The 14,304-nt window shown below is 38.8% G+C and overlaps 1 protein-coding gene across 12 annotated transcripts in view; it reads left to right on the top strand.

The window, feature by feature from the left end:
- XPO4 (exportin 4) overlaps positions 1 to 14,304 on the top strand; it is a 137,612-nt gene that overhangs the window by 42,541 nt on the left and 80,767 nt on the right. For 8 of the 12 annotated variants that reach the window (XR_002828429.1, XR_002828430.1, XM_023751180.1 and 5 more), the window contains exons 3-6: positions 827 to 968; positions 2,291 to 2,429; positions 9,526 to 9,642; positions 10,371 to 10,524. Coding sequence is in view for 10 of the 12 variants with exons in the window: in XM_023751180.1 (XP_023606948.1) it covers positions 827 to 968; positions 2,291 to 2,429; positions 9,526 to 9,642; positions 10,371 to 10,524 (552 nt within the window). In the remaining 2 variants the exon portion in view is untranslated. Of the gene's footprint in view, positions 1 to 552; positions 725 to 826; positions 969 to 1,875; positions 2,190 to 2,290; positions 2,430 to 9,525; positions 9,643 to 10,370; positions 10,525 to 14,304 lie in introns of those variants that run through there. The other 4 variants (XM_023751183.1, XM_023751184.1, XM_023751186.1 and 1 more) reach the window with 4 other exon arrangements.

Raw genomic sequence — 14,304 nt, 5'->3', positions numbered from 1 at the left:
TTTTTAATTTGAGAAAAATATCTTAATGATTGTATTTATTTCTGAACTTACTATTGGAGATGGGTCATCCTGCTGAAAGCTTAATTACTTACATTGAAATATATATGTATATATATTATTTTGTTAATCTTCGCCTGAGAATATTTTTTCCCATTGATTTTTAGAGAGAGTGAAAGGGGGAGGGGAGAGAGAGAGAGAGAGAGAGAGAAAGAGAAAGGGAGAAAGAGAAACATTGATATGAGAGAGACACACATTGATTGGTTGGCTCCTATACCAACTGGGCCCGGGGATTGAACCTGCAACTCAAGTACATTCCCTTGACATGGGAATCGAATCCAAGACCCTTCAGTCTGCAGGCTGATGCTCTAACCACTGAGCAACCAAGCAGGGCTACATTGAAATATTTTAACAGTGTGGCTCATCACAAATAGTAATGTTCAAAGACTAGTTTATTAAGGTATTTTGCAGGTACCAAGTTCTGTTTTGCACAGGGTGAGAATCTCTTAGGAAGTTTTCTGACTGCTTTATATTTTTATTTTATTTTTTTTAAAGCTGTGTTATTTTTTAGTTCCTCATGCTTTGGAAGTAACAGTTGAAGAGAGGTGAGGAAAGTTTGTGAAAATTGTGATCGGGGATTAGCTGCCACCTGCCAGAGGTGTCTTCTGAGAGGAACTAACCTCTTTGTGGTGCTAGAGCAAGGTCACTGGATTAAAAAAAACAACAGGTAACCATCTTATTCCTTGTCTGAAAAGTTCAATTAATAAATGCAACGTGTTCAAGGGAAGATGAGCTGCTGTTTACAGAAAGAATCTAATTCTTTCCTCAGAAACAAGCAAGGTGGACTATGTCCTCTTTCAAGCTGCCACGGCCATCATGGAGGCAGTGGTCCGAGAGTGGATTCTCTTGGAAAAGGGCAGCATTGAGTCACTGCGAACATTCCTTTTAACTTACGTCTTACAGAGGCCCAAGTAAGTACACAGAGGAGGTTCTGCTGAAACACTCATGCTAAGCTTATCCTTTTGGAGCTTTTCCTTTTGTTCTTTATTTCTTTTAATGATAGACATCATGGGGAAGCTCTGTGTGGGCCTCGTATTTTAAAAACTCATACACATGGCCCTAGCTCAGGGGCGGGCAAACTTTTTGACTTGAGGGCCACAATGGGTTCTTAAACTGGACCGGAGGGCCAGAACGAAAGCATGGATGGAGTGTTTGTGTGAACTAATATAAATTCAAAGTAAACATCATTACATAAAAGGGTACGGTCTTTTTTTTTTTTTAGTTTTATTCATTTCAAACGGGCTGGATCCGGCCCGTGGGCCGTAGTTTGCCCACGGCTGCCCTAGCCGGTAGTTGTGTCCTTGTGCTTTCTAAAGGCTGGATTGTAAAGTTCAGGGTTATGTTTTCTTTAAGAAACAATTGTGAAAAGACTGTTAAATCTCTAGCTTCTTGTCTAATGAGCTTTTTTTTTTTTAAAAAAAATTTTTTTATTGATTCAGAGAGGAAGGAAGAGGGGGAGAGAGAGATAGAAACATCAATGATGTGAGAGAGAATCACTGATTGGCTGCCTCCTGCACGCCCCTCACTAGGGATCGAGCCCACAAACTAGGCATGTGCCCTTGGCCGGAATCGAACCCAAGACCCTTCAGTCCACAGGCCAACGCATTATCCACTGAGCCAAACCTGCGAGGGTTAATGAGCTTTTTATAATGCCTCCAGTTGGGACCAGTACTTCTTCCACCACACTGAGGAACAGATCTCAGAGATGAGATTTTAAAAAAGATTTTTAAAAATTTGCTTGTTTCTATAACATTGTGTATTAGATAGCTAGCATGTTGCCTTTCCATGGGAATAGATTTAAGATTATATTACTGCTTGGAGATGGATATTGGGTCAGAATTTTTCTCTTAATTGGTGGAATCTTAATCTGGCTCTTAGTGGGTTGACTTACATGTATCAAACATTGATTGAAGAAACTAATGCTTACATAGTGCTTAGTGTGTACTGGGCACAGTTTTGAGAACATTTAATTCTTGTAATAACCCTATTACTGTTGTCCCCATTCCACAGAAGAGAAAACTGAGACTCTGAGTGTTAACTATCTTACCTAGGGTCACATAGCCGGTAGATAATGGAGTGTGGATTTGCACCCAGGTCTTCTGGCTTTGGAGTCTATACACAACCACTGAGACGTAAGCAGGGTTATTAGGAGTTAAGGCATAGTGAGAAATTTGGGAGTATTTTTATATTAGAATTATGTAAAAGTTTTCACTTTGATCTTTATGTTTTACAGCCTCCAAAAGTATGTTCGGGAACAGATTCTCTTAGCAGTAGCAGTAATTGTAAAACGAGGCTCACTAGATAAGTCAATTGACTGCAAGAGCATTTTTCATGAAGTCAGCCAGTTGATCAGTAGTGGCAATCCCACTGTGGTAAGTATGCTAACTATTCACATTTGTAAATATTTATCTTTTATATTATACAGATTCCATTACAGCAACGGCTATCTACATGAAAGAAAAAGCAGTTTTTAATTGTTCCTATTTTCTCTAGTCCTTTTCATACATGTGTACATACTGTAGATATAGTGTAGTTCGCTTTTTCATTTGATCCTATGTTTCCATATTGCTATAGTATTCATAATCATCATTTTAATGCTGTAAAATATCATAAGCTAATATACCACACTATGCTTAGCCATTTTCCTTCTATTGAACACTTCCTCCATTTTTAATAAACCTTTGGCAGCTACTAGTGAACATGGATATAGTGTTGGCTAGAAACTTTCTTTATAAAGGAGATTTTAAGAGATATTTGAAAAAAAGAGATTATTGATGGTTTTCTGTGGATGAAAGAGGGTTGACCTCACGAGTTAAGTGAGGCCAAACTATATTCCTTCGTTGGCCAGAAACTATGTAGTTTGGCTTTCACTCTTCCCTTTCTAATAATATATTTTTTGTGGTCCATCCCTTATACTAGTCTGTTTAAATAAATTTGGGGCAGTATAGTAGATTCGGTGATTTTTATTGTGGATTAACAATTAGGGGCTGCCCAGCAGAGGAGACAGCGCCCAATGAGTATATTAAGCATTCATCAAGTGTTGATCTCCCCATTGGTATCACCCCTATGTTCATATAATCTTATTAGGACATGAATACTACTAAATGATCTCTTGTTCCATCAAATAATATTTTAATTATTGAAAGTCAGAAGGAAGTATTTATGCTATTATTCGTGAGTGAAAACTAATTGTGTATTAAAATTGAAAACCAACTTATTAGCTCTAATTTTAATGCTTTAAGAAATATTTTATAGTCTTGATTCTCTACAGATAATTTTGTGGAAGACTAATTCATAAAATGTTTCCTAAGGATATTAAATTTTTCAGACACAGTACAGTTTTCCATTTATGACGTGTTCTTAGAGCAAGTGTGCTTGTACAGTTATTAGATAATAGGTTGTTTCATGCCCATCTTTGTGATGGGTCATTTTCCTTCTGTGGCTATAAAGGTTGCTGAGGTTACTTCACTGCAGTTTGCAAGGGTCAGATCTACTGTGTACTCATTAGAAACTTTAATTTCCTAAGGAAAGGAGCTAAATTAAATTTTTTTATTTGAAATTAATGTTTAAGCAAAATTTTAATCTATTTCATGTTTGTTTTATTTCCTTTGATAGTAGGCATACATTAAATCACATTTAAAGCTGTGTAATTTAGCATTTAGTCTCCTTTCTTCCTCTGCCATGTGAGAGGAGTGGGTGAGAAACTGACTTCTCCCCAGCAGCACTGTCCTGGGTGTGATACCAGCTAATCTCTCTCATCACAGGCTCATTGGTTAGGGGAGCAGCTGGAAGTCTGAGTGTACGGCAACCTTTCATAAAGTTTATTCTTGGTAATAAAGCTCCTGGGGGAAGAGCCAAGCTATTATAAGAGACAATCCTCTCTCTGAACAAGAGTATTGTATTTTGTCAGCTGGAGTTAGTGTTTGAGTATCTTGTGCTTGTGACAGTAAGCTGGTGAGTAAGGCAAGCTATCTCTTAGGGTATTTTTTCACTGTAATGAAATTAATGGCTTTTAATAGAAATGAGAATGCTGCTATAAGACTTAAATGTGACGACAACAGTTACTTAGTTGTTAGTGAATTAACTTGTGGATTTTTAGTACTTCAATGAAAGAATAGATTAGACAATTTTATAACCTTGAAGTCTCATTGAGTATCTTCTGCTTGTTCTACTTATTTAAATTTTCTTTTTGGAATTTATCAACAACTGAAAATATAGGGAATACATTGTGTATTCATTTTTCACTTCTCCTTTGTATTAATATAGTGTTAGATGTAGAGATAAAGTTGACTCATTAATCCAGATAACTGAGCATCTACTCTGTTACTTTAGTGATGCTCTAGTTATGGCTTTCCCTTATTAATTGATAACGTATCTTGTGATTTTAATTTGGTGTAATGTAGATAATCAAGAAGTAGGATTAGAAAAGCCAAAATAGGTGATTATTTTATATCATGATGATAAAAATCCTGTTGCTTCTTTATCTTATAGGTAACCTGCTGCATTTTACGTGGTACTTTTACCTGCATGACTTAATTTGAACCTTAGGACAATCACATGAATTAGGCAGGGTAGAGGGTGTGACCCTTTTTGTAGATAAAAAAAGTGAAGCCAAGGCAGAAGTGAGTTGCCCTCAGGTACCTAAAGTGGCAAATCCTGAGCTGTTGTAACCCAGATTTCCTGACTTCTTTGTCTAAACGGGGATTCTAGTACTGGACTCCAGAAAGAGTCCTGCAATATTTTTATTTAGAATTTATTTGGATATAGTTTTAATAAATTGTATTGCTTGGTTTCTAACTTGTCGGAAATAAGAATTATCAATTTAGGATGGCTTGTTAGTGTTGGTCACATTGCCAACAGCATGTGTGACACCAGACCAGGATGACTGAGAAAAACGGGAGTGGTGTAATCCAAAAGCCTGGGCTCTGGCACCACTTGGTCATGGCATGTAAGGCCTGTGCGTTTTAGTAGATTTCAGTTGTTTGCGATTACAACATCAAATAGTGTTTTAGAAATAAGTCTTTTGGAAACATTTACAAGAAGTAAGTTCCGTTAAAAATGTTTGCTGCATTTGGAAAATAAACAGATATTCGCTTAATTCTTTTTTATCTTGGATAAATGAAGCCTTGCTATGTTAACCTTTTATAAGTCTCAGACTTGTACTAATGGTATTTATATAGTTTAATCCCTGTAAACTGTAGTAGACAATCTCATAGTCTCTTGCTTATCAGTCAGTCAACTTTGATCAGATTTCTTTGAAATTCACCATTCTAAATTATTTAGAACAGCTTTTGTTTTTGACCCTCTTGAGTATCAGAGTCACTGTCTCCAGTACAGAAATAATATCGAGCCCTGACTGTGACAAGGGGTAGAGAGGCAGTACTTGAAGATACAATAAAACCTCCATATAATGGACTAATTTGTGTGAGGGATTTGTCCATTAAAGCTGAAAGTCTGTTATATAACAAAGTAGGTTTTCTGAATTTGTATGTTAAAAAGTGACAAATTAGTTTACCTGCCTTTACTTATGTAGACATGTTTGTGTAATAAAATTAAGTATGTATGCCCCTGGCTGGTGTGACTCATTGGTTAGAGCATTGACCTGCACATTGAAGGGTTGTGGGTTTGATTCCCAGTCAAGGGCACGTACCTGGGTTGCAGCTTCAATCCCCGGCTCTGGTCAGGGCATGTGAGGGAGGCAACCAATCCATAATCTATGTTTCTCTCTCTTACATTGATGTTTCTCTCTCCCTCTCTCTGTCTTATTCTCTCCCTCCGTCTCTTTCTCCCCTCCCTTTCTCCCTTGCACTCTTTCTAAAAATCAATGGAAAAAATATCCTCGCGTGAGGATTAACAAAAAATAACAGTGAATTACTAACAAAAAAACCCCTGTTAATTTAAATATAGGCAAATCTTGGTTGAAAGCATTTTAAAATTAACAAAGCGTTAATTTTAATGTGAGACATATGAACCGGAAATTTTGTCTCTTAAATCCGAAGTCTGTTAAATTGAGGCCCTCAAAATCTAGGGTTTACTGGTACAGTACTAATCGGTGGGGGGTTCAGAGGTAATGCACTTGGGCTAACCATTAAGATCTAAGTCTGAAGCAAGCACACAGGAACCTTCTTCTACAGGGTAAGAAAAACAAAACACTTGTGACCTCTCATAGGTGAACTGGATGCTTACCCCTTTCCTCCCTCTCTCTGTCCTGAGAAGGAGCTGTCCCCTTTTCTCTCTTAGGATTACACTTTCAGCTTGCTTCCCAGCTATTGTAATGCACCTACCATGAGAGTAATTTTGAGGTTTTATTGAATTGATAATTAAATACTGAAAATGTGTGAACACTTTGGGAAATGAGTCTTAAATGCACTGTGATGTTAATTCCTCTGTGAATAGCCAGAAATACTCTGTTGATATGTGCAGAGGTGCTTTACTCTCTTAATGTACAATCAATACTTAATCATTCCTTATTCTCCAGGGATTTCTGTTCTTTTGGCACCTTTGAGCATTAGCAGTATAGTATAATTAATGTTTATGATACTGCTCTCAAGTCTTTACAGGGCTTCCAAATTAAGGAGCGATTAAACTGTTTGGTTTCTTTTAATGATGAAAATATCTTACTTAGTTATTTGAAAGCTGGTGATTTTGCGTACATTAAAATCAGAATATTTGATTTCTGGTAATAACTCTTAGCCACGATGCATAATTTATTTTCATGTATTAAGTCTTTGAGTGGTAAATTTGATAAGAACACAGTTGCTTTTAAAAATTTGTGTTTATATTTCATAAATATGAAGAGGAAAAGGAAAATACAAAACATGACATCTCAGTTGATGGTATTGGTGTGTATTTAATGATACCTGTGCATTAACACATCGGGAAGCTGTGGACAAATGTTAACAGTAGTGGCCCTTGGATGGTAGGATTGTGGGAAATTTTATTCCCTTCTGTGCTTTTCTGTACTTTCTGGTTTTTAAAAGAAGATGATACATTATTTTTGTAGGAAGAAAAAGGTTTATTTGCATTACACTTATTAATTTGTGTAGTTATTCAGTGTCTGGTAAGTTAATTTATTTTAAAATGTTCAGAAAGCTAAATAGTCTGTAATAAGAATGTATTTTGTTTTAGTTATCATGGGTTAAGAATGTACTTGCTTTTATGGGTGAATTAGTACTTCCTTAGAGTAAAAGGTTGCTGTTTTAGAGCAAGCTTGTCAAACTCAAAGGCTAACACGGGCCAAATAAACACAGTTTAAGTTTATGTGGGCCGCAAAAAAGCAAAAGCTTTAATTTTCATAGAAACATAGATTTATTTTGATAGAGACATGCTCACTACAAAGGGCTGAAATAAAAGTAATTGTTAACATAAAATAATAGAACATTTTAATAAAAAATAATATTTTTCTTGATCATTAACTTACCAGACACTGAATAACTGCACAAATTAATAAGCATAACGCAAATAAACCTATTTTTCTTGTTCTCTGAAAGCAAAATATTTCCTGTTGTGCACACCAAACAAGTCAGTCCAAGACTAATGACGTGGCAATCGGCTGCTAAAAGATTCGCTGCTGGTATTAGTGGAGAGAAATGGTGCACCTGCGCATAAGGCTCGTAAGGGAAATGAATGCAACGTGATTATAGTAATCAATCATTAGCGAACGTTGTAGTTCGTTATTAATAATTATGTATAACAGAATGTTGTAAAAATTAAGACATTTTTATTAAAATGTTTCTTACATACCGTTACATTGGCTCTGCCGCAAAAATATTTGTTGTGGGCTGCATGCGGGCCATGAGTTTGACATGCTTGCTTTAAATTGTAAAATGAAATGAGTGTGCAATGAACTGTTCTCTGTAAGAGAAGGCAGTTAAACTTGTACACTTCTCTAAATGACTTAGGGAAGAGGGACATTTTTATATTAAAACAAATGCATATTTTGAGGTAAAATTACAAAGTGTGTGGTGTGTGTTTAAGCGGATTCAGAGTACTTTATCCTTCTTGAAAGCAGTTTGGTCTGTCCCCCTGATTCTTGACAAGTTTGCATGTGTTTTCTGTTGTTAGGGTTTCCTGGTATGGAAAAGTGTGAGAAACTGCTGTAATGTATGGGCTAGTATGCCATCTGTAAATATCAGTTATACATCATGCTTATTTTAGTTGAGATTAAGAGGCCAATAGTAACTTAATTCTTTTTACATTTTTTTAGAGGAAAATTTCAGACATATGCAAAAATAAACAAGAGCGTATTGGTCACCCATGTAACCATCATTCCAATAAATATCAACTCATGGCAATATTTGGGAATTTGATTTTATGTATATTTGCTAAGATTTGCCAAGATAAGCATCTGTAAGGTCAAGGTACCCACATCACAAGCATTTCTGAACAAAGATGTGGCAGTTAGTGGGTGGGATGACTGTTCAGCTGTTCTGTTGGCTTGTATAAATAGTATCATCTTGACTTTAATCTTTGGTTATTCAGAGGTAGTGAGCATATTTCTGTGTAACCCCTGGAAATGTGCCAAAATAATTTGTATCCTCTCCATTCTTGGCACCTTTGACTCTAAATAGTCTGTGAATAAAAATGATGAGTTGATATTAGGAGCCTGTTGGATAGAGCCATTGAGGAGGAAAACCTTCGTTTTCAATGAAAAAAATTTTTGAATACTACCTGGTTAATATTTGGAAGACTATAAACTTTCCACTTTTCATCTATTTGGAAATACATTTTACTATCATCTGAGCATAGACAGACCTGGGCTTAATTTCAGCTGGACTTCATTTCTTCTTCTTCCTTCTTCCTTCTTCCTTCTTCCTTCTTCCTTCTTCCTTCTTCCTTCCTCTTCCTCCTCCTCCTCCTCCTCCTCCTCCTCCTCCTCCTCTTCTTCTTCTTCTTCTCCTCCTCCTCTTCTTTGTGTTTATTTATTTATTTATTTTTATAAACCAGTATCGTTGAACTTCCTCCTTCCTCCTTTTTCCCGCTCCCCATCTTCATTTCTTATGTCTGTGAATCACATTTCTTTCTAATATTTATTTATTTATTTATTTATTTTTATAAACCAGCATCGTTGAAAGTATTACATATATCCTTTTTCCCGCTCCCCATCTTCATTTCTTATGTCTGTGAATCACATTTCTTTCTAATGTAAAGTGGGTAATAATAAATTCAGTATCTTAAAATACCACTTATACTCTGTGATCAAATTAGGAGTATGTCCCGAGTTCAAGTGTTGGATGTATTTGGGTAACTGGGGTTGAGGAAGAACTAACAATTACTAGGCCACTTAGGAAGGAGAGCCAATCATTATTTTGTACTATCTGATTTTCTCTTTGGTAGGTATAAATCTAAAGATATAATGGAAGATCTAAAGATAGAAAGAAAATGTTTCATTATGTTTGAACAAATGTGGTATTGAAACAAAGTATGGGAAAAATAATGCCTCAATTATTTCTTACCCAATGATGACAGCAAACTCTGGCCTGTTCTATTCTGACTGCACTATTGAGTGAATTCTCAAGTTCAAGTAAAACCAGCAACATCGGACTGAGCATGGAATTCCATGGCAACTGCAAAAGAGTTTTCCAGGTATTTGCATTTTTGTTCTTATGTTTTAATGATAAGATCGTGTGCTTTTTATATAGTCTCTTCTCAATGCAGTGAGAACATTTATTTGATCTGGTTGGATGACAGCCTACACCTGAAGGTTTGTGTTGTGATTTCTTAGGATATAATAAAGTGATAGGTTTGGTGAGTATAGATGACAATTTAAGGTTACTTGTTTAATGCTAGTCTTTAAATAAAACAAAAAGGAAATACTACTCTAAAGATTCTTTATTTATTTTGATCTTATTGTGTTTAGATGTCAGTGCTTCAATTGGTAGAACCCTGATGGCCTTAAAAATAGACCTGGCAGAATGCCCATGAGGGCTGTGTATTTAAAATGTTATTGCAGATGGTGTGGGCTTTTTGTCTTGTGTGTATTGTTTGGCTCTGAAGTAAAGTTATGTGAAGGCACTGGCTTAAATCCGAGGATCCTGCACTAGAGCAACTAATGCTCCAGCTCTGTCTAGTTGTCAGACTCACTGCTCCACAAAGTAGCCTTTCTGTCACAGTAAATGTATTCAAACTGGTGTCACCTGAAAGCTCACTGTGGTGAAAATATGAGCAGGCCTAAAAATGGAAAATGTTCCTAAAGAAATGTGTTTTCCATTGGAAATGTTAAGGTTTTTGTTTGTTTTCTATTATAGTTCTAAAAGGGAATGCATTTTGACTGAGCTTATGACACAAAAATACTTGTGACCTATTTATTGCAGGAAGAAGACCTTCGTCAGATCTTCGTGTTAACCGTGGAAGTTTTGCAGGAGTTCAGCAGGCGGGAAAACCTCAGTGCTCAGATGTCCTCAGTGTTTCAGCGCTACCTCTCACTCGCCAATCAGGTCTTGAGCTGGAACTTTCTTCCTCCAAATTATATCCTTTAACAACTGAATAAGATGACAATTATGGCTGAAAGTACCCTATTTCTGTCGTTTGTAAAACATGTTGAAATGAAATAAGTGTTTTTAGAAGTGGAATATAAGTTTATTTTATACTAGAGGCCTGGTGCACAGATTCGTGCACCAGTGGGGTCCCTCAGCCTGGCCTGCACCCTCTTGCAATCTGGGACCCCTCAGGGGATGTAATAGTTCATGAAGCGGCAGGCGCCCGGGCCAGGCGCTGCACTGGTCCCGCTCATCCTGGCCCCGTGGCGCTTCCCTGCGCCACAGCTTGGTAGTGCTACCGCAGAGGCAGGAGAGGCTTGTGCTGCCAGAGAAGTGCTCGCCAGCCGTGAGCCCAGCACCTGGTGACTGCCTGTCAGCTGAGCAACACTCCCGCTGTGGGAGTGCACTGACCACCAGGGGGCAGCTCCTGCATTGAGCGTCTGCCCCCTGGTGGTCAGTGTGCGTCATAGCGACTGGTCAAATGGTCAAGCGGTATACCAGTCACTTAGGGTTGTATATCTAAATTACAAGCCTGGTGCACAACATTTGTGCACCAGTGGCGGGGGTGGGTGGGGGGTGTCCCCTCAGACCGGCCTGCTCCCTCTCACAGTCCGGGACCCCTTGGGGGATGTCTGATTGCCAGCTTAGGCCCGCTGAGCGCTGCCGTGGAGGGGTAGAGGCTCCTACTGCTATGCTCGCCAGCCGTGAGCCTGGCTTCTGGCTGAGCAGTGCTCCCCCTGTTGGAGTACACTGACCAAGATGGGGCAGCTCCTACATTGAGTGTCTACCCCCTGATGGTCACTGCGCATCATAGCGACCAGTCGTTCTGCCGTTTGGTCGATTTGCATAGTAGGGTGTTATTATATAGGATATTATATCGGATACATAAAAGCCAAGTGACCAGAACGACTGGTCGGTATGATGTGCACTGTGGCTGGCCAACTGGCCCGCCAATCCTCCCCCCCCCCCCATTGGGGGTGGGGCCAGCCAGCCAACCTCCCTCGGCTCCTCCCCCATGCACAAATTAGTGTACCAGGCCTCTATTATATAGATAATACACAGTACACTGGACTACTCAGAGGATTTAAAAATTACATTTACAGTTTTGTAGAAGATTGACTAAATGGAAAACTGGGTAGATGTTGGGACTCTTGCTCCCTAAAGGAAGGGCAGTAACTCTTAGGCAGGAAAAGGAGACAATGGGAAGTGTATTTCTATTAAGCAACTGAATCGTATCTTCTTGTAGAATGTAATGACTTGAATATTTTGACTGTCTTTCCTTAAGTCTCTAACTTGACTTTTTAAAAAAATCCTCACCTGAGGGTATGTTTGCAGAGACGGGGGGAGTGAGGGAGGGAGGGACAGAGGGGGGAAGGGAGGGGAGAGAGAGAGAGAAACATTGATCCATTGCCTTCCATAGGCACCCTGACTGGTGATTGAACTGAAACCTAGGTCTGTGCCCTGACAGGGAATTGAAAAGGCCACTTTTCAGTGTATGGGACAACTCTCCAATCAACTGAGTCATCTGGCTAAGACTTTTTTAAAAAAATATATATTTTGTTGATTTTTTAGAGAGGAAGGGAGAGAGATAGAGAGCTAGAAACATCGATGAGAGAGAAACATCGATCAGCTGCCTCCTGCACACCTCCTACTGGGGATGTGCCTGCAACCAAGGTACATGACCCTGACTGGAATTGAACCTGGGACCCTTCAGTCCGCAGGCCGACGCTCCATTCACTGAGCCAAACTGGTTAAGGCACCTGGCTAAGACTCTTAACTTGATTTTTATGGTGGCAATATTGTTCAAGGGTAAATAATAAGGTCATTATGTTTATTCTTCAAAGATGTTTTTAAGAGAAAATATGGAAATTTTGTTTCTAGCAAATTATTAGTTATACAAAAGCTATTTAAATGGGTTAGATTACAGCTTTAAACATTTACTTTTTTTGCCCGGCTGGTATGGCTCGGTGGTTGAGCATTGACCTATGAACCAGGAGGTCATGGTTCAATTGCCGGTCAGGTCACTTGGCCAGGTTGCGGGTTCAATCCCCAGTGTAGGGTGTGCAGGAGGCAGCCTCTCAATGATTCTTTCTCATCATTGATGTTTCTCTCTCTCTCTTTCTCTCTCTCTCTCTCTGTCCCTTCCTCTCTAAAATCAAAAAGATATATTTTAAAAAATATATCTACTTTTTAAATCATTTACTGATGTGGGAAGTTTGTATTTTGGAGAGCATCTCCTTAAAGTTTACAATTTGCTATTCTGGAACATTTGCTGCCCATTGATAGATTGAAGGCAGTGCTACACAGTGGCTCTCATTTGTGTTATGTTGAGTCAGACATATCTAAGATCAGTCCCAGCTGAACAAAGGTAAATTACTTAACCTCCCTGAGACTCAGTTTTTCCAAAAGTAAAATGGGGATAAGGAATGTTAAATGGATTAAATGAAACAATACATTTACAGTACTCAGGACTTAGCCAGTATTTGTTGTATTAGTCTCCTTGAATAAAGAGGTTCATCAGCTAGTTACCTACAAATGCTCTTCCTTCTTAAATCTGACATATTACCTATGGTATAGGAAATTACAGTTAGTTTAATTTAATCTCTTCTAGATGTCTTTAATCAATCCTCTCCCAAAGGCAATTATGATGAGTTGCTGTTCTGTGGGGCAGTTTACTGGAGGTTTATCACTTCCTCCTTTTATCCCTAATCTCTAATCATCTTTCTCCTAAAAAACAAGCCTATGTAAGAAAAGAGAAACATGCAAATTAACCGTCCCTCCACCACGCCCACCAGCCAATGAGGAGTGAGCATGCAAATTAACCCGACAAAGATGGCGGGTAATTTGCATACACAGAGCAGAGCAGGAGAGCCAGAGGCTTGGGGAAACATGGCTCCCTTGGTCAGGGAAAACCCAGAGCGTGGGGAGCACCAGGAATTCTGGGAATAGTAGTTTTGGTGGCAGCCCCATGACCGGAAGTGGAAGCCCAGAGTGTGGGGAGCACCAGGAATGCTGGGAATCATAGTTCTGATGGCAGCCCCAGGACCGGAAGCAGAAGCCCAGAGCGTGGGGAGCACCAGGAATGCTGGTAATCATAGTTCTGGTGGCAGACGGATCTCCTAGACACTAGAGCAAAGTGAGCCTGGAGCAAGTTACTGTTGTGGTGGGGGATGGAGGGAAAGCAAAGGTGAGAGACATAAGTAAAATCAGAGTGTTTAGGAAAAATTAAAGGGAAGATATCTTAAAACTTCCAGGAAATTTCCACCAATGAAGCAAAGAAAAAAAAAAATGCCTCTATTATTCTGTGAGCAACAAACCAAACTGAGTTGGGGTCTCAGACAATTTGCTCATATGATTGCAAAGACAGACAGAAACTCCCGGATTGGAGAGGGCTCCCCTGAGGGCTCCCAGATTGGAGAGGCTGCAGGTCGGGCTGAGGGACCTCCACCCCCACCCCCCATGCACCTCACCCCCCCCCCCCCCGCCCCCCCAGTGCACGAATCTTCATGCACCGGGCCCCTAGTGTTATATATTTATTATTTATGTTTTTGGATTGTTAAGAAGCACATATTTTCTTAGGTGTGCTTTAAAATATTTCCCTGAGGGTGTTACAGTATAATTTTTGCTTAGGTGTTTTTTTAATTATATATATACTAGTGACCCGGTGCACGAAATTTTTGCACATTTAAAGGGAATTAATTAGAGGAAATATTTTAATATTGCTATTTGCCCTTTCTCTATATTAGAAGTGTCAGAGATGAAAGAAAAT

This window comes from Myotis lucifugus, unplaced genomic scaffold, assembly GCF_000147115.1.
Source record: "Myotis lucifugus unplaced genomic scaffold, Myoluc2.0 scaffold_19, whole genome shotgun sequence".
In the NCBI taxonomy this organism is placed as follows: Eukaryota; Metazoa; Chordata; class Mammalia; order Chiroptera; family Vespertilionidae; genus Myotis; species Myotis lucifugus.
Note: the sequence above shows the minus strand (reverse complement) of the source record. Positions and strands in the feature narration are given on the sequence as shown.